Genomic DNA, 26584 nt, shown 5'->3' with positions numbered 1-26584 from the left:
TCTAATCTTTATTCTAAGTCTTACATTTAGCTTTGTGGTGGTTTATAGGGACAAGACATGGATACTGCACATGAGGGTGGCCTGCCTTTTTGGGGTGGGCTAGGGAGAAGGCTATTATGATGGAGGCCACCTGCTCCACCTCTTTTCTACTTTTGCAGATGGCTATGAAGATGATGGTGAGGAAGAAGTGGAAAAAGACCTGGATAACGAGGACCTGGAGCATAAAGAGGAAGTAGGTATATGAGTCACAGCTTCCTTTAAAATGCTCCATGTTCTGTGAAGGGAAGTTTTTTTGCCCCCCGCCCGCCCCAATTTTGAGCTCTGATGGGCAAGGGCACCATTTCAGATGGGGGGGGGGTAATTTTAACTGTGATTCCAGAGGCTACTTGGGCACCTGAAAACTCTGTTTGTTTTTCAGATAGTAACTTAGGTAGAGTGCTCCTGTCAGATAATAATTTCTAATTCCGAAAGAAAGAAAGAAAGAAAATTAAATAAATATTAGACCCACTCAGCTCTAATACTAACATGTTCTGACATCTTGTGTCAATTCACTTAAGGGACACTGGTTAGGTTTAAAATTGTAATGTGTATTCTTACTTTGTTACTAATTGTTGAATACAACAATTGTAGAAAAATCTAGATTACTTTCTATCACTTTTTTTGCAGTTCATCAAGCTTGGAATAGATCATTTAACTTTTGGAAACATCCTACTAGGGCAAGACCCCATGAGTTTATACTGCACCTGCCTGGGGTTCTAGGGGTGTTACCCCACTACAAATAGACTAGAAACTCTCCAAAAATAATTAGATTGGCTTTAAAAATAATGATATTATATAAAAATAATAGATTTGGTGTTCTTTTTATTTACATACTGCTTTTTGAGCCTTCACAGTGCACTGGGGTCACATCTCCACAGCCGCAAGGGCTAGAAACTTCATTTCTCTTTAAGAATGAAGGATGAAATCATCACATATCCACTTGACTCCAGGAGCTGGAGCTTTAAGGAAAACAATAATTATCATGAGACTCATGACAAAATCATGAGAGTTGGCTACACTGCCTTCTGTTTAGAGGCTAGTTACTTTCCAGGAGGGTCACACTACAGTGCTTGAATTGCAGTTTTCACAGGAGAATATTTAAAACCAAACATCAAGAAAATTCTGTCTTTTAAAGTTGAGGAAAAATATTGAGACTTTTGAGGTATCTCAGGGCCACTGCAGGCAGGAAAGGAAAATTAACAGCACAGGAGCTCTGGGCAGCTCTTCCTCCTGAAAGAAAATTGGAGGGTCTAATCTTCTAGATGTTAATCAAGTAAAACTATTGCCATAGATATTAACATCACAGTGAACACGTGATAACATGTGTGGTCAATAACTATACACTTCATACTTAAATATCCAGGCCATCTTATCCAGAGTTACACATCATATATGCATTGGCTCAGGGACTACGTTTTCCCACTAGATGCCTTTGAAAATCTGGCCTTTAGTCTGTGTCCCCTTGTGTGACCAGACAGCAAGTGTGAAAAATTAGGACAGGGGGTGGAGGGTAAGAGACGCCTATATAAGACAAAGCCCCAAAGGTCGGAATGGTCCCTATACAGTTGGGACATCTGGTCATCCAAGTGTGTCCCTCAGTGCCCCATCTGTACAATGGGAATAATAGCATTGCTCTACCTCACCGAAGGGCACTCAGATACTATGGTGATGGGGCCACATAAGTACCACAAGTAGAGTGGAAACTTTTCTATATCACTGCTAACCCTTCCCTCGGTTTTGGCCCCTTCTTTTCACCTGCCCGCCTCACATCTCCCTCTTTTCTGAAAGTAAACTTGGCTTAGAGGGCTTGGCTATATTTCTTCTGAGTCCCCTGCTTTCTCTCTACAACCCCCACTCCCTCCCAGAGGGATTATTGTTTTACAGATTCATCTAATGACTTCCAGATCCTTAACCTTTCTTATCTTAATCACCCTGCCTCTGTTTGTAAATAAGACACTGACTCCCTGCCCCAAGGGCACAAGCTGCCAGAAGCACCTGTCTGCAGAACTTGCATTCCACACTAATTCTGTGCAGTTAAGAGGTCCGCCTGGAAGCCCACCTCCTGCAAGAAACTCAGGGTGAGGTGTCCTGCAGGGCCGTCCTTACCCATACGCAAAGCACGCAGCAGTGTAGGGCACCAGGAAATTTGGGGCACCAAATTTCCTGGGTGCCCTGCGCAGCTGTGTGCTGCTCCAGCTCCGGCTCTTCCCCATGGCCTGTGCCCTTTTCCTGCCCCTTCCCCGCCTCAGCCCCACCCCTGCTCCGCCCCAGCCCTGCCTCCACTCCCCTGAGCTCAGCCGCACCATCGGTGAGTGCTGGGGGGTGGTTCTCCCCTGCCCCCTAAGCCAGGCCCACCCCACAGAGGCCTGGGGCCAGCCCCCCGGCTCCTACCCCCTCAGAGGCCTGCGTAGGGCCCCAGAATAGCTAGGGACATCCCTGGTGTGTTGCCCTCCCTAATTGGCACCCTTGCCATTCACAGAGAGAAAGTTGATTTGTTTGTGGACCCAAAGCAGATATATAATCATATAGGGCTGCTTGACCGCAGAAAAGGCAAGAGCAACATCTTCCTTGGAAGGGCGGTCTCTTGAACACACGGCTAAATGGTTCAGGCAGACGTCTAGGCAGTTTGGGATGCAGCCAGTGGTGCAAGTAATATTATTTTCTTCCCAGTACGGGGTGGGGAGCACACCAGGTAAGGGCGGGGGGCATGTGACTTCCCCACATGACCCCCCCACATGACTCTGCCCCACCCCCAGCCCGGAGCCCCTACACTCTTCCTCTCCCCTCCCCATCCCAGGAAAGGAGCAGAAGAACTCCCAGCCCCATTCCCTACCCTTTCACGGAGCTGCTTCTCCTCCGGCTCCACACAGCGGCAGCCCTGCCGGGGGACAGGGCTGGGGGTTCTGCTCCTTTCCCTACTGCGGGGGCAGCAGCATGCAGGGAAAGGAACAGAATGCCGGCAACTCCTTTCGCTTCCGTACTGCTCCCAGCTCCCCCACCCAGCCCTGTTCTCCTGAGAGGCAGCTCTGTGGAGGGGCTGGGGGCGGTATGGTGTCTTTCCAGTACGCCGTACTGGCTATAGATAGCTTGCTGCTCCAGCATATCAGACTGCATTGACTTACTTGCACTGCTGGATGCAGTAGCCAGGATGGTGTCTGAGAAGCTGAGAATACTTCAGCTTTGTGTAGGTAACCTATATGATTTGCCCTTTATTATAGAGAGAGCTGGCCAATCTAATCCCGGGAACAATCTGGTCATCACTCTGAGTTCCTTGTTTCTGTTCCCCAACAGATTCTGAACAGCATCATGATTTCCCCACATTTCTTCCTCGCTCGCATTTACTACAGGAATAAAACTTTTGGGTGATCTGCTTTCAGGCCATGGTTTGTTCACGAACTGTCACCTCATGTATTTCATAGTCCCAATTTGAGCTGTATGTAGGTCACATGGTATTTTTTCCATTTCCCATTTGAGTGATTATACCTTTTACAACTAGAGTCATGAATAAGTCTCACTGGAGCTTTGATTCTTCCAGGCAGAAGGGATGGGAGGCACTTTAAGGAGAAGGTGATAGGAGGCCTAGGAGATTTTAGGAAGTATTAATCTTTTCCTTTTTTCCCTATCACAATAGCATTATATTTTGGCTATGTACCTGGACCCCAGTCTTTAAAACAGCTTGGCTCCTTTAAGCTACAGCTGGAGCACCTACTCTTAGCCACTTTCTTTTACCTGTTCCTGCTCATCTCATGAACAAATAATTATTCAGAACATTGTTTGCTTTCTCTCCTCACTCTCTTTCCCTGCCACACCCAGCTCTGAAAGGCACAAATTGAGGATGCATTTGCAACCCTTCTACTAGGTGGAGCCGGCAGCAACCCGGGCTGGGTTCAATATCTAGGGGTTCCTTTTCAACAATACAGCACAGAACCAGCTCAAGCCCTGACCCAGTAACCTGGAAAAATTACATAGCACCCCTGGGTGTCTCTGAGAGGCAATACTTCCCCACTCGCAAACACAGAGTCTGAGTGTAGAGAAGAAACTTTTAATGAAAGGAGGGAAGTTACCCGACATTAATTAGGAAAAATGCCACAAGCAGGATTTATAATCATAATACTGTGAGCAGGACACCCGACTCAGAGTGCTCCCTCACCATATCCCACTCACAGTGTTTGTCCTTGGTCAGTGAGTACCTAGACTTCAGAGGTGCATCTGTGAGAGTTCACCTCCAACCCAGGGAAGAAGGCACCTTGCTTGCACCGCCATCTGAGCACTTGCTCTGGCTGGCCGACCTGCCAGCCACAGTTCTTCTCTGCTAGCTGATCTGCGAGCTGCGGTTCCTCACCACCTGGCCAGCCCGCCAGCCGCTGTTCCTGGCTGTCCTGCCCTTCCCGCCAGCCGCTGTTCCTTGCCGCCTGGCTGTCCCACCAGCCATAGTTCCTTTCCACCGGCCGGCCTGCCAGCCACGGTTCCTCTCTGCTGGCCGGCCCACCACCTGTGGTTCCTCACTGCCTGGCTGGCCCGCCAGCCACGGTTCCTCTCTGCTAGTCACCCTGCCCGCTGCTCGTCAGCCGCTCGTTGCCTCGCCAGCCGCTTGTTTTCCAGCCAACTGTCAGTCATCTTCTACTCCCTCTTGCCTCTTTGCTGTGATCTCTGCACATCAGTCTCTTAATGATTTTCAGCTATGGCAGGCTGGGCAGAAACACTGCCCCATCTCAAGTGATTTCAGCTCTCATTTGAGCACTTTAACATAACAAAGGGCTCCTAATGAAGCCTATTTAGCTCTATCTTTGAACAGTGGGAAGAGACAGGTTAAACTAGATCAGAGACCCTTAGGGAGAGTCCACACCTTCTGGCTGGGAGACCTGTCTCTGCCCCTCTTACTTTCCCAGGGGTCTGGCATTCGAGCCCCTGGCTTAGCGAGTTCCTTTCAGTCGGGACAAGCTTAACACAGTTCTGCTCGCCTTTACTCATACAGTGAAGATAACATTGATAACAACATTTCACTACCCCTGCATTCAGTATTAAAAGTTATATAATAATACACAGATTAAGAAAAGAGTGTCTGTACATCTGGGTATAGTGCTTAGATTATCCACAAATACAAAGTTTGTTTTAAAAGTCATAAGATACATATAGTGCATAATCAGCAAACCGAAATTTAGGTGAATACATTTAAGAATACAGTTTGGATATTTGCATCCAAGTATTCAGGTACATCACTCATGAAAAGTTATACAGAGTTGGCTGTGGAAAGCAAATATAGCAATGAGTGAAGATTGTCCCTCAGTAATTGAGCATTTAGGGTAGGTTGTCCATTTACAAAATACAATCCATCAGGAAAGTATTTCAGTAACTTTCCCAACAGTGCTTCTCATTGGCATTCCAGCTCATCCCTCCTGGTATTGCCGATGTCCGCTGATGTGTTCTATGTAGATGTCATCGACCACCTGATGGCATGATTTGTAACCCAACACCAGACAAAGCTGATCACTTGGAGCAACACAAGTCCTGTCTGCTAGATACCTACACAGAGTAGTGTATTCATGTATATTCAGTTTGCCCCTGAAGTCTCTCCCCCTCCCAAACTAGCTGTCAGGGGAGAGTTCATTCAGACCCTGCTTACACATGCAAAAGTTCTTGCTGTGAAAATGCATCTTTGTACAAACACACATTCCAGCATGAATGAGTTTTCGCCCTCTCAAACGTATTTGCAAACAAAATCTTGTTCCTACAAATGTTTGTGGTCATCAAATTCAAAAGGGCACAAATGCCGTGTGATCTGATGCAGTTTAGATGTGAATTGAATGTTATTTTCATTGTTTGCCTGACCTGCCTACCTGAACATTAATATGTCACCCAAATGACAAAAAGGAAAGAAAACAAATGGGCTCAGCATGCTAACCTTCCCTTTAGTGACTATTTTCATCTGAAAACTGGCCAAACTGTTCATTAGAAATCATGTTCTTTGCCAAGTTAGCCCCTTTTTTGTTTAGTAATTCATTCCCAAACACATCCTAAAATCTGTAATTATGTTCATTATTCATAAGGATTCACCAACTAGTTGTGAACAGTTTTTAGTTTATTGGCTGTTTGCCAACACTTTGCTTTGAATATGAGTTTTATTTATTGGTCTCGTATGGTTGTCTCGTATGGTCGTAAGTCTCATGCTATCCCACCTTCTGACTGACTTTTACACAGATTGATAATGGAGGATGAGTCGTGAACTTTCAGTGAAAATTTTTGTGCAAAGAATCATTTGTGCTCAAGTTCCTGATACTTTTGTGATTCAAAAACTTTTTCACGGCTACTTGGCAGGTGTTCAAATATATGTGAATAATGTCTAATACTAATCATAGTGAACTTAGCACAACACTTTTGTTGGTGAAAATATTTGTGAATCCTCTCTCTAACTATTTGATCAGCTCTACCAAAACCGGAGTCCCTGTACCAATCGAACATCCAGTCCTGTCATGGAGCCCATCCCCACCATCCAAATCATTAAAATCCACCCCTACAGATTCCACATAATTCTCCAAACTGTCAGTCCATCCAAACCAATCTTCAAGAGCCCAGCAAACCTCCAACACTCACTGCTGACTCGCATGTCAACCAGTTCCAACCACCGCCTCAAGTCAACACAAGTAACATTTTGTAGAAACAGCTCAGCCTTTCAGTACTGCTATGGCTCAGGGTTTGAACTGCTGTCAACACCCTGGTGTTCATGGGAGTTTGTTGATAAATAGAATAATTTCTGAAGTTATTATCAAGAGCAAATTGCTTCTTTGTTGTGGTTTGGTGGTGAATGCTTGCTAACTGCATGCTGAATTATTTGAATAATGCTGTCATGTCGCAGCCATTCATCAATGCCATTTAGCCACCCGACCCCCCCTTCCCATTCTCTTATGCGATGACTAAACACTTGACACTGCATGTCTTTGACTCTTGTATCTGATACGGAGGGGGATGCATGTCAATGCACAGTTGCCTTTGGATGTGCAAGTTTCAGACATGATCCTTGTCGTTGCTTTATAGATAACTGCAAACCCAAAAGAATTAAAAAAAAAAAATGAACAGAAGATGGATTGGTCAAGAGACTAAAAGCTATTTATCAACAGCGTAGAAAGATATAAATAAAGTAACAGATGAGAAATCAGCGCTTGAGGGCTCAGTGAGGTGTGTAGTAGAGGGATGGGGATTTGGGTTTCAAAGGCAGAGAGAGGGGGCCCTCATGAGCAGCAGTGGGGACCAAGGCAATCTTGGTTTGAAGAGGCTGGACACTAGAAGATGCTATTTTGCTGGTAATCAGCAAAACTCATTTTGCCTGTGACACACTGTGGGATTTTCTTAAATCTAAATTGTTTGATTGTCTGTCTCTGAATCAAAGGTGTTTTCTCACTCCTTCATTCAACACCTGAGGCAGCACATCTGCAGGTTACATCAGCACATCCTGGATACTCAGGAGACTGGCTGGTGGCTTTGGGTGCCACAATTTTTGGGTGGCCAAGTTGAGACACCTTTAAATGGGCATGATTTTCAGAGGGTGGGTCTCAGCACTTTCTGAAAATCAGGCCCCTATAAGGTGTCTCAGCTTGGGCACTCAAATAGCGAGGCACCCAAACCCACTACTCACTTTTGAAAATCTTGTCCAGGACTTTTGAGTTACATGCCAGTGGATCGTTCTATGGCTGTGGGCAGGTGACTTAAACTTTTGTGCCTCTGTTTGCCCTTCCATAAAAATGAATTTCATTGCTCTCATCTAGTTGCCAAGGGTGGCTGGTTTACTTCACATCTGTCAGGTGCTTAGAGATTCCCAGATGAAAGGCATGATGTAATATACCGTTTTATAACTATCAACTCAGAGACCGACCCAAATGGGTCGATAGCACCTTTAATTTATTTGTTTTCCTACTTTGACTTTTGAAGGATGATGATTTGGAGACAGATGTGAACAAACTGAGCTCAAAGCCAGGTCTTGACAGGCCAGAGGAGGAGCTTGAGCAGTATGAGGCAATGTGTCCTGAACTTTCCCTTGCTTTCCAGGTAGGATAATATTGTGACTTCCTTTATCTGTGAACGCAGGTAGGGATGTGCAGTACTGGGGATGCTGACTGAGAGGAGGTGGGCAGACGGACGTACTGCAAAGGGGAGCACTGGGTGACTCAAGGTATCGGAGGATCCAAAACGTAGACGCACCTGGAGCTTGTTGGGTTGAGTGCAGCCCCAGCTGGTAGTGGGTAAAAGGTGTTAACATCGGAGAGCTGTCTGGTGGCATTTAGCAAAAAGGCTGGGTCTCGGTTGATGGGGGCCCAGTGGATAAATAATTAAATACCCACGTGAGAAAAAACCCACATCCACGAATGGAGATTACGTTGTACCCTTGTTGGCAGGTTCAACAGAGATGCCGAGAACCAAATGGAACACGGAGATTAAAATGGCTTGTCTACCCCAGAGGTGGTCAGTCAAGGTCAGGGTTGGAGCACAGTGATGGGGAAGCGTACACTGTCACTGCTTAAAATGCAGACAGTTCTGGGGTAGATCAAACCAGCCATTTAACAGTTTGGGACAGGAAGTGAAGAAGAATATTGTACTCAGTATTGGAGGCGGAGGAATGTAGGAAGGCAGAATATAATTATTCAGATTTAAACAAGACACCAGGCTTCATGCATCTCCTATCATACAAAATGCTGTGGTATTTGTGATGACTGCAAGTGGCCAGGAACTTGGATTAACACTGCAGTCCTGTATTTAGGAAGGGTGGAACTTTGCTTGGCAGACTGGCCCCATTGCATCATGCTGGAGCATCAGTTCAAAGAGAAGCACATCACTTTGCCTCATGCAATTTCCTGTAATGCTCCAGGTTTTGCTTGGAGCTTACCCACCCAGCAGCTGATCCAGCCTGACTTTGTTTAGCTTCTGGGAGCCGATGAGAGATCGCTTGCAGGAATAGGAATGCTGGCAGGTGGGTTGTGGGTTTCTATCTCTCTGGGTCACTGAGGCGAGCAGACTTTGAGAGGCCTGTAAATTAAATATTTTCCCATTTCTTTCCTCTATTTCCTTCTGGAAGGAGACACCATCTGTCTTTATTTCTTTCCTTTCTTTTATTCTTTAAATCTAAAGGAGCTGGAAACAGGGTCTGAAGATGAGAAGGACTTTGAGGATATGCCTAGGAGCCTGCCAGGCACTCACCCCCGAGTCATTCCGAATGCTGCTTTCATGAAGCAGCAGCATTGCAGACACAGGGACCAAAGTGCCATGGGTCCAGAGCCAGAGGAAACAGCTTTCAAGACTCCAGTGCAGAGCTGGGCAAAGAAGGAGAAATGCACTGGGGCTCCAGCCTTTGAAAATCAAGCAATGGGAGAATCAGTCCGAGATGCAGATACCCTTTGTGAAAGAGAAGATCCATGCAGGAGCCATGCACCCACTCTGCATCCTCCCCTAAAAGAAGCCTCCTGGGACACACAAACATTTCACACTCACTGTGCGAGCTGCTTAGGTCCCAGCCCCATGGGAGGAGTGGGAGCCTCAAACATAGCGACAAAGCTTCTGGAGAGACACCAAGGGGATATCCCATTCCACAGCCCCCACTTCTACATGGCCAGGGCTGGAAGCACCAAGTCCATTCCGGACTACAGGGTCTTGGCGTTCCCTGATTTCTGGGGCCACCAGCCCCCTCCTTATTGCCAGTCCATGCTGGAGCGGAAATATGGAGTTCAAAGGTGATTCTGCTTTATTGTCATCCCACAGGTAGCTCTCCACAGCTGGGCAAATAGGGACTCACGTCTTGTAGTATTGGGGACTCTCATGTCTTATTGCCTGGCTTTTGATGGGTGTTGATCATCACTTCTGTATCAAGTTTCATTGGTCTCTGCAGTCCTTGCAGAGACCCACACAATGGATTATCACAAGAAGGAAAACTGAGCTATAGGCTTATACTATTCAGATTTTTCTCTTGAGGTTGAAGACACTGGCATCTAAGATGTTCTTGGCACAGATGGGGAGTTAGGAAGCCTAATTCCTGCCTCTGCCAGTGGCCAAGTCATGTCACCTCTCCACTTTCCTTATCTGGAAAGTAAAGGTGAATAAATACTTCTCTGCCTCCCCTGCTAAAGGAATTAAATATTTGTGAAGTGTGTTGGGATCCTCCCATGGAAGGCATTGTGCACCTGGCAATTAGCATTAATGATCTCACCTCATTTACATTGTTCAACTGAGGAGGATAAATTGTGTGTTGGAGTGTGGGGGGAACTGTGTTGGGAGAGGGGATTCTTCTCAGGGCTACCTTTCCCCTCCTGCCCCATGCATATCCCTCTGCAATTCCTTTAGAGGGCATTTATTCTTAGTAGCACAAGTAATGCTTACCAGACCCCAAACAGGCTGGGTGATTCTGCTGTCTCTTGAACTAAGCTCTAGGACTGAACGATACTAATAACGTGGCATTTACCAAAGACACAAGTTTCTGAGTTTTTTTGAACGTCTGTGCTCTATAGAGATGGGAACACTTTCCGTAGCAGCTAAATGCCAGGAATCTTATTCACAGAGGCCATCATTTTCTCACCTATTTCCTGCACTAATGTTCTGAGAGCCCTGCTTTTATGACCATAATGACACACATAACCATAGAGCTAAGACAGGGATAATTGTGTCATGCTTCAGTGTTTATGCTGATTGCTGCAAAGGTCAGGAAGGAAATTTTGAGAACACATATGGCATCGTACAACAGGTCGTTACCGGGGGGGGGGGGAGGGGAGATGGGCTCATTATCCACTGATGGAGGTAGGAGTCTGTAATAGATAGACCAATAGTCTGATCCATTGTGACAAATTCTCCATTGCTAGGTTTACGTGACTCATTCACTGAGACTGAATGAGAAGAAATGGGGATAAATCCTACAAAATGTGAATGACAAGTCATTTAACTCTAAAGGTGTCTTCCAGTCATGACAGACATGCAAAAGCCAAACTGGTGAACTGCATAAAGTGCTAAGGGATATTTTTGTTTAGTTAATACAGGTGTTTAATTCTGCACAGGAATCCCCCTTCTCCCTAACCCCTTGGAAAGAATATCATAAGCCTCAGTTCGCTTCCTCAGCAAGGATCCTCCAAGACAGCGGTATGTGTCTACAGACAGACTCACAATTAGTTTTTCTTTTCCAGGGCCAAAATATTTGAGGATGTTTCTCGTCTAATCCAGCCAAGTGAGGTGATAGACAGAGTTGTCTTTGATTTAGATGGGCGCAGGTAGGTATTCCTTGTAGTGTACTGTTACTGAGGGCGCTACTGTTACTATCAGTAATAGGTTAGGTGACTAGGCCAGCATTTGATTCAATTTAGACAAATGTACAAAACATTAGCCTGGTAGATAGGATCCAGTGTAAGGAACAAGGTTGTGTGATGGGGTGTACCACTCACAGCCAGGATGGCGCCTCCTCATGGCTGTTCTGGGGACTAGCTTTGCGAGGTTGATGCCCCTTCTTTCAGTTGCATGCTGTCTCTCCGCCTCTTTCTCTGGGTCTGCATCAGCTCTTCTCTCGCTCAGTGAGCTGCCGCTGCCTCTTCATGACTCAGCCCTCCAGCCAGGCTACAATATGGATTTTCCCATTCTAGAGTACCAAAGTCTTCCCATTCACTGCCTCAGTGGCTGGCAGGGGAACCTGGGCTCGCCCTCTGCTCTGGGTTCAGGGGCCCTCTAGCCAGCAGTCAAGGTCTGCTCCCTCTTGGACCTTGCTGCCTTTCCCTGAGCCCTTTCCTTACCATCTGGCGCTCCACCTCCCCCAAGGTTTGTCACCATTCCCTCCTCCCAGGGAGCAACTACAAGCTATGTTTCTGCAGTCTCCAAACACTCCTCCCAGGGAATGACAGCAAAGTATTTCTCAGCAACCCCCTCAGCTTCCAATTTCCTGTGTTTATAAATCCCAGCCCAGCTTGTTCCCCCTGGGCTGGGCTCCCTCCCTCAGGGGATTAGTTAGCCACCTGATTCCCCTCAGCTGTCACTTGTTGGGTTAATTAGCCCCCTTTTCTAGTCACAGTAACCTTTTTGGGGCAAGTGTGAGGTAAACACCCCTTCACAAGCTGTCTCTCAGCATGTGGCTCAGGGAAAGGATCTGCAGGCTATTGAGGAAGAGTCCCTGAAACCACCAGCCCAGTGCACAGTGGCAGTAGGAAAAGCAAACCAGATACTGGGTGGTTTTAGCAGAGCAATGGAACCTAAAACTAAAAGGGTGGTACCATGATGCTGTGCAGTAAGGCAGCTGAGACACCCATCTTGGGTACTCTGAACGAGGCTGGGCACCATTTTCTGGCAAATCATTATTGCCCTTGAGAAGAGGCAGCACAGGGCAATGGAGAGGATCTCAAATCCGAAGGAAGTAAATTCTGAGGAAAAAGTTAATGGGTCTGAGATTGTCCTCTTAGGAACACAGGATCAGGAGAGTTTGAGGTGACCTGGTGGAGGTTTGAAGAAGAAGGAGAGAGAATTTTAAGATTGCTCAAGATAATTTTAAAGGCTCCAAAATTTAGGGGGGCATAAGGTAAAAATGGGAGGAGTAAATGGAGAACTTGGGCAGAGCCGCTTCACGCAAAGGATAATAAACCTGTGGAATAAGTTAATGGGGAAGGTGATTGGAGCAAAGAACGTAATTGAGATTGAGGAGTGTATGGATCTGTTGCTGGAGATAGGAAAATCAAGATGTGGGAGAAAGTGGGATTTAGAATTACCCCATACAGGCGGGTGCTTTGAGCTGGATGACTGGGCCACAGCTGCTCTCAAATGTCTTCTGTTTGTAAGTCTAAATCTCTATGTAAATTATATCGGCGCGGTTACTGCTCCTTAAGGTAATTTTTGGTAGAAGATATATTTCTGTGTTTTGCTGCAGCCCCTCAAGCACAGATGCTCCAGACTGCCTGAGATTCTACTCTAAATTTGAATCAGGAAACCTTCGCAAAGCCACCCAAGTGCGCAAGTAAGTAGCTTAGATCCCAGCAGTGGCTGTGTCCTATCTTGTCACACTTGTAATGTCTGCTGTGTGAAAAGATGAAGCACTGTGGACTTTAGAACAGTCAGCAAGGGGAGCAGAGCTTATGAGTCAGAGGTATTAGGCAGTGTGAAGTTAAAGGAAGTGAGAAACCAAGGCGCGGAGGGAAAGACATGACGCTGTGCTAGGGTAGGACACGAGTGCGATTGCACGCTTGGCTAGTATTGGCTTTGATGGCATCCTCTGGCTCCCCCTGCCACTGGTGATCTCAGTGGCACCCGCTCCCATTGTTGCAAGTGGCTAACAGCTGTAGTGTTTGTATGAAGCAACTGCAGCCGTGGGTTCATTACATCCCATCCTGTCATTTTGCCTGGCCCTCGGTGACACCATCTCACACCTTGCTCTCCAGATTTGAGTATGATTTGATTCTGAACAGCGATGTGAACAGTGTCCAGCACCACCAGTGGTTTTACTTCGAGGTCAGTGCCATGAAGCCAGCCGTTCCCTACCGCTTTAACATCATCAACTGCGAGAAGGTCAACAGCCAGTTTAATTACGGTATGAGCCTTTGGGTGGGCTGGAGTTCCCTCCCATGCACAGGGCTATGCTATTGATTCCATGGAGGCTTAAACCTACTTGAGTCTGTTAGAGTCCCATAAGTCATGGGTTACTTACTTAGTCACGGGGTGCCTTCTGAACCATGGAGAAGGGGTGTGAAGCTGGGGGCTTTCAGGGTCTAATACTGTCTTACTCCTCTTCCTTTCTCTCCTTCCCAGCTGCATAATTAATATGGGTTCCATTCCCACCCTCAACTCCTGCTACCAATTTCCTAGCAGCTAAGGTCTCCTATCATCTCATCCTCTACTGCTAGGTCCACCTTCTGAATTAGAGCTGAATGGGGTAGCTCTTTGGTGCACAGCAGCTGCTTTGAAATCAGCAAGAAGGGGCAACTACAAAGCCTCCAAAGGAGTTCTCTCTGTCTCCTTAAGGGCACTTAGGGATGGGAAGAGGGATTTGGAATTGAAGAGCAGGAGTTTGGAGACTGGGATATTTAAAAGTGGGACTGTGGGGGAAAGGAGGAGGATCTATTTGGGCTGAATGAGTGGTGCAGAAGTGGAGAAATCTCATAAGGTTTGAATAAATTTGGCTAATCTTCAAATAAGCATCCACAGTTTAGGAGGCTTATTGAGAAATTAAAATCCACGTCCAGACTTTCTGAGGTTTCTGCCAACATTTAATAATAAGAGATTCTGTCTCTATTTTTAAGCTCCAGTTGCAGTCTGTTGTTCAGGAGGAAGGATGTGATGCCATAAAACAGGCAGGCAAATCAGAGCTTTCAATGCCCGTTTTAGAAGAGAAATTGTTTCTTTTACATACAGACTGTGTGTCAAATCCTCAGCTGGCATAGTTTGGCATTAGCACCAACTATTGCTTTCCATGAAGGTATGTTAATTTACACCAGCTGAGGATCTGGCCCAGAATGTTTAATAAGTGCCCAGTGTCAAACACTACTTCCCTCTGTAGCCTTGTGGATGCATCTGCACAAATCAACAAGGGAACTACCTCAGGAGCAGTGTACCCATAACAAATAGCAAAGGGACTTAGGGCAAGTCTATGCTACAGAGTTACTTTGCTATAACTACGTAGCTCAGAGGTGTGAAAAATGCACACCCCTGAGGGACATAGTTATACCGACCTATAATGACCAGAGCTTCTCCCGCTGACAGGAGAGCTTTCCTGTTGGTGTAGAGCATCTTCATTAATGTGCTACAGTGGTGCAGCTGTTCTGAAATAGATCACAAATGAAAATGAATTTGTATTGTCGTGCTATTCCACTTTCCTGAATCACCAAACTGTTCGGCATGACTGGGCAATTCTCTCAATGGCCTGAGAGTGAAGTGCACTGAGGAGGAGTGGCAAAGGGGATGTCAGAGGCTGATATGGTACCTCTTGAAACCTATAGAGTATCTCTCAATGGTATAGCCTATGGGGTAGCTTCAGTAGGGTAGACTCAGGTCCTTACTGATGGAAAGTTCTCCGGCATCTGCTTCTCTGATCATAGCCAGCACTTATTAGCCCCTCACTTTTGTGAGCTTTCAGTGGACAGGAATCAAATTTAAAAATGTGCAATTAAAATTATATTTGGAAGAAAAATGTGAAAATAATATCCTGTGTTAGGAGGCTAGCCCCAGGGCCAGCTATTGTGTGGTCTGTGGTCACTGTGTGTGTGATTGACTGTTGGGGAAATTCTTGTCCATTACTTCTGATGCATTGAAGCTCTTAGCTATCTGGATGGAGTGAGGCCCATAGCATTGTCAGCAGCATGCATGACATTGACTCCTGCATAGGAGAAAATATGCTACTTGCTGCTCCAGGCACTGACCAGTGCTACTATTCACCCCACTGAGCTGGAAGTTTCAAGTCCTGCGCCTGTGCAAAAGTGGCATGGGTGACAATGTGCTATACCATGGGTTGGCTGTGTACTGTGGCTGTCCTTCTGGTCTCCCTGTCAGGTAGATGGTGCTGTGTAATTTTCATATCAGTGAAAGAACGTCTCAAGGAGCAGTTGTAGTCAGCAGCAGAGCTGATCAGAAAATGGATTTCTTTCCCCACAGAAAATGTTGAATTTTTGTCAAAAAACTGAACAGCGTGGCTGAAAACTAGACTTTTCCATTGAGAAAACGGAAACAAAATGTTTTGGTTTGTCTAAATGAATTGAAAAGTTTGGATTTGAGGAAGTTTGACATTAGACTGTGTCCTGCTGTGATGCTGTGTTGCTTCATGGGAATTGTAGTTCTGGTACCTCATGTCCTCATTGTCTCTGAAAGGCCAGTCTCCTGGATAGGTATATATCTCCCATGATGCATCATGGCATCCCCTCCATTACCTGGTCCATGCAGAAGTACTGTATGGATACACATAGGTGTTGGAACTAGGGGTGCTGGGGGTGCTGCTGCACCCCCTGGCTTGAGGTGGTTTCCATTATATCCAGGGTTTACCATTTGGTTCAATGGCTCTCAGCACCCCCACTATAAAAATAGTTCCCGCTCCCATGTGGACACATGAAGCAAAAATTGAAAGGTTAATCCGAGATATGATTGAGTTTGTATTTGAAGTTTCTTTCCATGTTACCTTCCTGTTGAGGTATGGGACAATCCTGTGTATGCTCAGAGATGTACTCCACGGCTGTTTAAGTGCTGATGAGTTACACCAAAGAAATCCAAAGTGAGGAGGCAAAATGCTGTGATGATATAACCCTTTTTTTGTGTGACGCAAATAAACCCCCAGCATTAATGACACCAAGGAGTATCATATAATCTTAGATATTAACACACATAGGCATCGTGGGCTGGATGTAATAAGCAGCCTAGAGAAAGGCAGTAAATTGGACTGGATGAAGGAGACAAAGGCAGCAGGAAGAGAGGAAGGGAAAGAAATGGATGGGGAAGGCACTATGGAGATTGTCAAAGATGAGGACAAGAAGCTTGCCCTAAGTGTGGAAGGGAGGACCCACGTAGAGCAAAGGAATTATATACAAGAATCTTTCCGCAAAGGAGCTGGACTCATGCAACTATGGATAATGTTTGCATAGTTTCTTTTCAGGGCATAAGGTGATAATGTGGTGCAGGTCAGGAAGAAGTTGCCCCCCATGGTATCATACAGCCCAATGAGGGATATTATTGTTACAAGCATTTTTAGGGCACCCAGCTCTGTATGTTCTTACGGGAGGTTTAATACCTTTGTATGAAGCATCCAATATTAGTTGAGGTTAGCAAAAAGTATTGGACTAGATCAGGGATTGGCAACCTTTTGCACATGGCCAAGCAGGAAAAGCCACTGGCAGGCCGGGACTGTTTGTTTACCTACAGCATCCACAAGTTTGGCCGATCACAGCTCCCATTGCCTGCGGTTCACCGTTCCAGGCCAATGGGGGGTTGCAGGAAGCGGCGCGGGCTGAGGGATGTGCTAGCTGCCGCTTCCTGCAGCCCCCATCGGCCTAGAATAGTGAACTGTAGCCAGTGGGAGCTGCAATCTGCCGAACCTGTGGATGCAGTAGGTAAACAAACCGTCACGGCCCACCAGCAGCTTTCCCTGATGGGCCGTGTGCCAAAGGTTGCCAATCCCTGGACTAGATGCACGGCCCATTGGTTGCTTCCATTATGGCAGGAGGTGGGTTTCCAGATGATTAGATCGACTATTGATGTATTTCAGTGGGACAGAGGACAGGATACTTGTCTAACCAGGCCATTGGTCTGTCCAGTGTACTGATTCTTATGTTCTTCTTTTCGTCCTCTTTCCCTTCCTCAGTCCCTGCATAAGCAGAGTTGCTTGGAATCTCACGCCTTGGAAAAGCCAGTGGAGCTGATGCATTTTCTACTCATTTCCTGGTAGCTGGCTTCCTCTCTCCATAGTTTTCTATAGAGAGTTGGCTGCTCTGAAATCAAGTATGGGATGGGGGAAAAGTGTATTTGCTTTTGGTAAAAGAGCTGCAAAGAGCATGCACACTCATGCAAAGGAAGTCATGTCACCTGAAACTGCTTTTGTTTTATGTAGGCATGCAGCCGGTCATGTATTCGGTGAAGGAAGCTCTCCAAGGCAAGCCTCACTGGATTCGGGTGGGCTCTGATATCTGTTACTACAAGTAAGTGTTTCATTGGTGCATTCCTTTTGGCTTCCCTTCACCTCCTGCTAACCGTATTCATGTCATTAACCTTCAACTGCCAGTGCCCTGTTTCTCTCACACAATAAATTTATGCCAGCCTGCTACATTCTGCACTTCTGACAGCAGGGATTGAATGTGAGCGAGACCCTGTTATTTGGCATGCAGGGGAGAGAGAGGGTACATGCAGAATTCTCTCTTCTGGAGTATAGTGGGAATGGAGAAGGGAGGAGGGGTGATAACATGAAGCCCTCTTCGTGTGTACACAGAAGCACAAAGGAGTGGTACCCACATAGTTTAAAGGTCGTGCTCCAGTGATTGGCAGAGAGATGGATTGGGCAGCCTACCTGTTTTTCTTTTCCATCCCCAACTCGTATCATTGGTGCGCCAAATTGAATGCAGCCCACAAAGGGTTAACAGAGTTTTAGTCACCCATTCTCCTTGCCAAAGGGTGAGCTGTGATTTCAGATAAATTCATCTGGGTGTTTTGGAGTGGTGGTCGGCACAGAGGGCAGAGTGCCCTGCTCTGCTTCTCCCATCACTGCCACATTTTCTCCAGAAATTAATGTACTGTAGGGATGAAACTCAGTCCTGTCTTGGGCAAGTACAGACCCTTTCTAAATCTGCACGAGTTGTGCCTGCCAATCCTGATTCTAGCGACCACCCGGTGCTGTGTTGGCATGAGAGGGAAATTAGTTTTCCCAGAATAGGATGACACATGAAAATGATCCCAAAGGCACACAGTGAAGGCCTGAGCAGGGAGCGGCTTTGCTCACTTAACCTACGAATTTGGAGTTCTACCTGAAGGTGGCAGACACGTCTGCACCTTGAGCCATGCTCACTGCGTCTGTGGCATTGCCTTTACACTCTGCTTCACTGGTAGAAAAAACAGGGCCAAGGATCAGAGAAAGTAGGCACTAGATTACAACAGGTAAGCCAAGGACCTACCGGCCTTGAAGACAGGTACTCCTGTGAAGATCCAGCCTTTAGAGCAGGGGTGGGCAAACCTTTTGGCCTGAGGGCCTCATCGGGTTTCTGATATTGTATGAAGGGTCGGTTAGGGGAGGCTGTGCCTCCCCAAACAGCCAGGCATGGCCCGGCCCCCATGCCCTATCTGACCCCCCTGCTTCTCGCCCCCTGATGGCACGCCCGGACTCCTGCCCCATCCAACTCACCCTGTTCTCTGATGGCCCCCAGGGACCCCTGCCCCATCCACCCCCCCGCTCTCTGTCCCCTGACTGCCCCCAGGCCCCCCGCTCCCAAGTGCCCCCCGCTGCCCCATCCAACCCCCCCTCTCCTTCATGACTGCCCCCCCCCCGAACTCCTGCCCCGTGCAACCACCCCTTCTCCCTGTCCCCTGACCGTCCCCGGAAGCCCTGCCCCTGACTGCCCCCCCGCTGCCCCATCCAATCCCCTCCCATCCTTCCTGACTGCCCCCTGGGATCCCTGCCCCTATTCAACCCCCCTGTTCCCTGCCCTCTGACCGCCCCACCCCCTAGCCATACCCCTGGCCCCTGACCACCACCGCAAACTCACCTGCCCTCTCTCCAACCCCCCCTGCTCCCTGCCCCCTTACCGCGCTGCCTGGAGCACCAGTGGCTGGCAGCGTGGCTGCACTAGGAAAGGCAGCCTTACTGCACAGCACAGAGCAGCTGGTCAGGCCGGGCTCTGCACCCTGCGCTGCCCCAGAAGCTCGCAGCCCCGCTGCCCAGAGCATTACGCTGGTGGCACAGTGAGCTGAGGCTGTGGGGGAGAGGGACAGCGGAGGAGGGGCCGGGGGCCAGCCTCCTGGGCCAGGAGCTCAGGGACAGGCAGGATGGTCCCGCGGGCCACAGTTTGCCCACCTCTGCTTTAGAGAGTCTCCAGATGGAGTAGACTAAAGGTGTAATGAGGGCTGCACTGGCATCCAGCACATATGAGGTGACTGCAAGAAAGAAGTTATCTGAAGGCTCAGGAGACACTTAATGAGCGAGCAGACACAAAATCTAGATAGAACCTACAGAGAGAGAGAGAGTCACAGAATGGAGAGACAGAGAACCATCCAGAGGCCAACCCCACAGGAAGGAAGGAGACTCCACAGAGAGATGGTTCTCTAGAGAGGGAGACAGAGATAGGTTACTCCCTTTGTGGTCATCCGTTGAGGAGACTAAATGATCTTAAAGACTATGTAACCGGCTGAGTCTGTGGTAAAGATAAGATTCCAACTCTGCTATGGGCTAGCAACCTAGGGTTGCCAACCCTCCAGGATTGTCCCGGGGTCTCCAGGAATTAAAGATTAAACTTGAATTAAAGATCATGTCATGTGATGAAACCCCCAGGAGTACGTCCAACTGAAACTGGCAACCTATAGCAACCTCTGGACAAAGGGACATGGGGTGGGGGTTGGGGCATCAATTATTGGTTTTAATGTTTATATTAAAATGTTTGTAAAATAGGGAAGATGTATCATGATCAGTGGAACTGGAGGAAGAGGGCCCATGTTCCCTGGAGGGACTTTTATTGATTGGAAACCAGGAATGCATGGAGTTAGGCTGGAAGGAATTCAGGCACATGGTCAGAGCAGTGCACGGGATTTAATTAAGTTCCACTTGTTCAGATTAGCCTGTATTCCATTTCACTCCCTTTAATGGACCACATGTGTCACAGTAAAGGGCAGTCTCATCCCCACATGGTCATGCGGTTTAGGGGCTTGTGGAACCCTAAGTAGACTGAATGCATTTCTCCTTGCAAAATAAACTGGGTTTTGTTTTGCTTTTTGCTAGTGTTTGTACATTTGGCCTAGAAGGTTAAACAACATTGTTCTCACTTGCATGCACGACATCACAGTCAATCCAAACATTGCTGGGTGCATTTAGTGCGATGTTACCGCCTTGCAGGAGAAACAAAGAGAAACTTATGTCAGGACAGGAATAAAAAAACCTTCCAGTTCCCTGTGAAAACAAGCGCAAACTCCCTGAATAAAGCTTGCTTGAGGGTCAAGGATCCTGGTTCTCTTGCCTCTAATGAGTGCCTTGTCAGTAACAGCTCAAATAACCATTTACCTTGCCCAAATAATGCCCCCGCACTCATCTTTGTCCAGCTCAGGACTGACTCTAGGCACCAGCAAAGCAAGCATGTGCTTGGGATGACACATTTCCAGGGGCGGCATTCCGGTCATCCTTTTTTTCCAGGGTAGTTGCGCTCTCGGAGCTGTGCCACTTAGACTGGGCGAGGGCGCCGCACCCCTGGCCACAGCGGGAAGGGGAAGCCCCAGCCCCGGGATGCTGAGCTGCCAAGGCCCAGCCACAACCTGGGGAGGAGAGGGCGAGTCCTGACGGGGAGCTGGGGCTGCAATGCCTCATCTGCGCTCTGGCTGCTGCGCTGCCTTGTGCCACCCCTTATATCAGGGTTTCTCTGCGCGGCCGGGCAGGGGAGGGGGTAAAGCCCCTGCAGGCGCTGGGAGAAGGGGACATCACTCCCTCTGCTTCCAGTGCCGTCTGCGAGCCCCAGCCCCACCTGAGCTTGGGGCAGCAAAAAACCTAGAGCCGGCCCTGGTCCCGCTAACCTCTACTCTTCCTGAGACTATCCCTTCAGCTCAGCTCAGAAGCTTATGTGCTAGTTGGACAGCTGGCCCCTACGTACCTTCATTTTTATTGGTAATCGTGTTTTCTATGATAGTGACTAACGGCCAACCAAGAGTGGGGCCCCATTGTACTAGATGCTGCACGAGGCCTGTAGCCTTTGGCTTCTGTGCGTGGGCTCATGGGTGCAGGCAGAATAGGCACCAGCAGATGCAGATAATAATGGTTATATGACAGGTTATATGATGGTTATATGACAGGTTTCAGAGTGACAGCCGTGTTAGTCTGTATTTGCAAAAAGAAAAGGAGGACTTGTGGCACCTTAGAGACTAACCAATTTATTTGAGCATAAGCTTTTGTGAGCTACAGCTCACTTCATCGGATCATCATGCATCCGATAAAGTGAGCTGTAGCTCACGAAAGCTTATGCTCAAATAAATTGGTTAGTCTCTAAGGTGCCACAAGTCCTCCTTTTCTTTTAATGGTTATATGCTGATTCCGATATAATGGCTCCTAACGTCATGAGCAAGGCAGTTACGGTGTGGTGATTCAATAGTAGCTGACTGGTAAATTTAAGCCATGAATGCGCAATTAAATTCTTAATCATATACTGGACCAGGATACGGTTGAGACATTAGCATAGGATTGTTTTGTTGTGGAGTATGCGGTGTCTTTCAATTGTACATCCAGTTATATGTCAATATATTTTTATATTGCCACCTATCAATCTGTGGTTCTTTCTAGGTTAACACACACCTCTTGTTCTCTCACCAATGACAGAGCAACTCCCCAGTCATTGGAGTGTATAGTGTACCAGTCTGTAGGCAGCAAATAGTTACATCTAGGAGCAATCAGAGTCTGTGGCTCCCCAGGCCGGTTGAAGATGGGAGCACTATGAAGACAGCATGCTCAGTGTGTTTTGGTGGAAGAGCCCTGTATCCTCCCGCAACGCTCTGCTGAGGCTGATAATGGGTTCTGGAGGAAGCCTCATCCAACTCTCCTTGCCTGGAGGAAGGTTAGCTGTGACCCCAGACCTTGAATGCATAAGTAAGGGGAAACACAGAGATGTTAACATGTCCACTCACCCACAAATTCCCATCATTTCTCATTTTCCACAGCTCAGATCTAAAGCAGCCTCTGAGCTGAAGGACAGCGGGAGGAGAGGCGCATACATGGGTTGTCTGTGTAATACATGCTGGCCGATCTCTCCTGACATTCATCTTCACTGGTGAGGGGAGATGGGAGAGCTCAGTCATGAAGATGAATGTCATAGCACTGCTCTGCCATTATATACCTTTCCCATACATCTCTTGAGAGAGATTTTATGTTATGGAGAATATTAGCAGCTCAGCTGTCAAAAGGAATCTCCGTGACATGGCTGCTCTGTTTTATTGCTTCCCTGTGTGAAGTGCCAGGGTACGCCCATGATAAATAGTCACAGTTATTATAAGATTGTCTAATTCACTTGTCTTCTTGGCAGCTGTTTATGTTAAAACACAAAGTAATATTCCTTTCCAGCAAATTATTTAAGGAAAATGTCAGCATACTGAATTGGTGAGAATGCACTTGGGCATTCAGTTCCAGAGTTTGTTTTCAGCTCTTTGTCTAAATCGCAACTTTTCTGGGCGTTGGATGCCTCAGAGGATTGGTAATGGGCTATGAAGCGGTTTGTATCTAGCCCACCAGTTGGAATCCTGCCCGGGTCACTAATGACTTATTCATTCCCATCTGATAGGTGTTTTGGGGGCCTTTGTGATATCAGAGAGAGGGTTTTACCTGTCTTTCCAGGGGCCTTGTGTTCACACTATAAAAGTTGCCATCACAGTCAGTGCTACTGGGTCTTGTTAGTTTCCAGGAGAGAAGTCAATGCTTAAATATTCCATGGAATGGCATCTTCCCTTTCAGCCCTAAGGGTGGTCTTGGCTAGCCAGAGTTAAGACATTGATGCGGTGGTAAGTGGGCATGGGTCCTACTAGCAGTTTGACCACAAGAATGGTCTATTTCAGTCACTGGGGGGCACTGCTTCTTTCAACAGATTCTGAGAAGAGACTCAAAAATGAGAACACCCACAGAGGGTCTGGTCCTTGGAAAGGGAACTCCACTGCATTGGGTTCAGTCCAGCCGCCATTTACCAGACCCAATAATACCAACCATCTCCTGATATTTGGTTTTTGTTACTGTTTTTTCCACCATACCCTCCCCATATAGACTCAGGCAACCTCTGTTTCCTGCGTTTGCTGAAAGAGTGTGTGTCTCATACACCTACCACACTGGAAGCCTAAGAATCGGTCCATGGGGGAGAAAAACAAGGTCAGATTTCAATAGGGTTAAAAGGTAGCAGGACAAAGGGGGTCCTTTGGGGAGGGACAGAGTAGAGAAAGGGTAAATATTTCATCTTTATATTAGGCCCCATTTCCAGTGGGCCTAAAGTTACGGTATATATGCATTTTCCTCTGCTACTTGAGTCTAAGCTGATATTCCATATTCCATTTATCACTTTTCCCAGTGCCAGCAATGCTGTTGGTCAGATGCTGCAAGTGGTTGAGGGAGTCAAAAGGCTTTGAGTGAGTCACGCTGCTGCCTGGCTTGGAGCCTTTGAACTCCTGAGTTCTTATTTCAACTCTGCTACTGACTCACTCTGGGGCTTTGGGCAAGTCTCTTCACTTCGCTGTCTCAGTTCCTTCTTGTAAAATGGGGATAATTATACTGATTTATTGACCTTGTAGGTTCCCAAGGAATATTAGCCGATAAGGAGTTTGTGAGGTTTTATTAACTAATGTTGGCAAAGGGCTTTGAACATGACAAGTGCTTTACACAGTAAGTGATAAGTATTATTATAATTGTTAATTAACTTGCAGTAGCTGCTGTTAGAGGTAAACTGCCTGGTACACAGTATATTTGAAGGACAGCAGCAAGTGTTATGATTTGACTATTATAAAGTGACTCAAAGGCACAGCAGATGTAGCTTTCATGCTGATAAAGCCATCACTGGGTCTTGCATATCCTTTCTAAGAACCGGTTGGTTAGCTTCTGGAAAGAGTGCAGAGCTTTGGGCACATTTTGGGAAGAGAGGATAAATGAGGTAGCAGGGACCAGAGCAGAGGTTGCTGTGCGTGAATGTGTGATCTTTTCCACGTCTGGGGATCAGACAGATCAAATGTGAAAATATATTTAGTGGACTTGTCACGTGACCCATCCTAATATCACTTCACATTTGGGCATAATTTAGGAAGATTATTATTTATTGTTTGTATCCTAGCAGTGTTCAGGATTGTGCTGGGTGCTAGACAATTATACGGAGAAAGACAGTTCTAACCCCGAAGTATTTACAAGCTAAATAAGGCCAGGACATAACAGGTGGATGTGCAGGAGGTCATGACTATCAGTAATAGGAACACAGGGATGTATCAGCTAGCTACATGTGTAGGTTACTTTTTTTATGAATCAGTAATGATGAATAAAACCCCCGGGGGTCACTAGCCCTGTAGACTTGCCATTATAACTAAGTTGTTTGCTGTGGGCATTGCAGTAGAGATGAGTTTTGAGAAGTGATTTGAAATAGGTCAGAACTGGAATAGCTGAATGCCAGGATTGCACTAGTGTCAGAGCTGTGCGGTGGTGATGGACTAATATGATACAAAAGGAAGTTTTGGTCAGGACTGAGCTGCATTGGGAGCTGGTAGAGGGGAAACTCAGGACTGGAGCATTAGGTTCAGACTGGAAATTCATTGGCAGAACTGTAAGACAGAATACTGGATAGTAACCACCTGTCACACCCATCTCACCTCTCACCAGTGACCTGTGGGGGATGTCTGAGGACTGTCTCAGAAAATTTCAGGGCTTGTGACAGCATCTTGAGTCTGAGGTTATTGTGACCCTGAAAGTAAAAATGAATAGAATAGAGATCTGGAGGATACGTCCCAGCCACATAAATCACACAAGAGACGGCTCCTGACCGCCCCCCCCCGCCCGACCCCATTATCCAGATTCACCAGAAGAGAAGGTGATATGTTGTTGTCTTGATCTTTAAGAAAATGGGGATGAAATCCTGGCCCCACTGAAATCAAATCCACTGACTTGGAACTGAGTCAGGATTTCACTCTAATATTTAAAATGATGTATTACCTGTTTTTTGTTTGCAAATAGCAGAGAGAAACATCTGGGTGTCAGCTGAGCATTAAATCATTGCCTTTTCACTGTGCCATGGAGGCAGGAATGCTGCCTGTGTGATTCCTTGCTCCAGCCAGTGCCATTCACCTCACGTGTTCATAACCACTAAATTCATATGCTTTGAAAAGAAATGTGCTCTTGTGCTGTATGTTTCTTGTGACGAAGAGCTGATTATTCTGGAGGATTTGAGAAAAATAATTATCTCCTCTCTTCACCCCTTTGAATAAAAAACAACAGAAAAATAAACTGGCATTGTAAATTTCAGGAGCTGAAATTGCATCTTTTGGTCTCCTCCAGTATTTTGCATTTTAATGCAACATTATGATAACATTTGTCAAAAAGCCTCACAGTCCTTCAAAATCAGAAGGTTTGGCAACAGCATAATTGGTGCAATGTGGGAAAAATATTGTTTGAAATATACTTCTGGGTGCAATTTGCCATGATATTTCTCTCTAAAGTGCATGAATTGGCTCTTCATCTGTGCTGCAGGAAAATGTTCCTTCTCATCCAGAAGCCACAACTTTAATTATTAGAGTTAATCCCCTGCATGGGAGGTTGTGCCGAATATGTGAAGGGAGATTTGTGGAATCTTGAAGACTTGGGTGCTCTTGTTACTGAAAGGGAGGGATCTGGTGGGGGTGATTTGGCTGGCCCATGAGATGCAAGTCTGTATGAGGTCATCTCCGCTTCCAGGTGTTGACTCCTCTCAATCCCAGCTCCCTTCTCTGCTCAATCCGAAGTTGTGCCTTTGATGGTGTATGGAATATTTTGCCCATGTCCCTTCACCTCACTTTCCCCCTATCCTTTTATATGCTGTTCCAGTTCCGCCTTTCTTACAGTGCACGGACTGGACCCTAACCCCAAAAATTTCTATTCCTCCAAAATCTTCAAGTATTCTTAGACAGCCTCTTCCCATCCACCCATCCCCTGCTGGCTCCACCTCCCCACACTAGATGAACTGTTATCTTCCCACAAGGTAGCCCAGCCCCGGAGGCCCAGGACTGGCAGGGGCAAACTATGCCCAGTGCTACCACCAGCCACTCTGCCTCTGACTCACTGCTCCCCCCCGTTCTGCTTTGACCATTGAATTCCAAGTAACTTGCTTGAATCCAGCTGTGCATTCTGGCACTAACCCTCTCAGCCTACCTGCTGTAACATGGGCCTTAGCTGTATGGTGGAGACTGT

The 26584-nt window shown here is 46.9% G+C and overlaps 1 protein-coding gene across 1 annotated transcript in view; it reads left to right on the top strand.

The window, feature by feature from the left end:
• The window catches only part of AGBL1 (AGBL carboxypeptidase 1), a 354690-nt gene that overhangs the window by 50216 nt on the left and 277890 nt on the right, over positions 1-26584 (top strand). Inside the window, exons 7-13 of the mRNA XM_073304655.1 lie at positions 159-232; positions 7963-8079; positions 9157-9755; positions 11193-11276; positions 12911-12997; positions 13419-13567; positions 17564-17651. Coding sequence (XP_073160756.1) covers positions 159-232; positions 7963-8079; positions 9157-9755; positions 11193-11276; positions 12911-12997; positions 13419-13567; positions 17564-17651 — 1198 coding nt within the window. The remainder of the gene's footprint in view (positions 1-158; positions 233-7962; positions 8080-9156; positions 9756-11192; positions 11277-12910; positions 12998-13418; positions 13568-17563; positions 17652-26584) is intronic.

This window comes from Lepidochelys kempii, chromosome 10 (assembly GCF_965140265.1).
Source record: "Lepidochelys kempii isolate rLepKem1 chromosome 10, rLepKem1.hap2, whole genome shotgun sequence".
NCBI lineage: Eukaryota > Metazoa > Chordata > Testudines > Cheloniidae > Lepidochelys > Lepidochelys kempii.
Note: the sequence above shows the minus strand (reverse complement) of the source record. Positions and strands in the feature narration are given on the sequence as shown.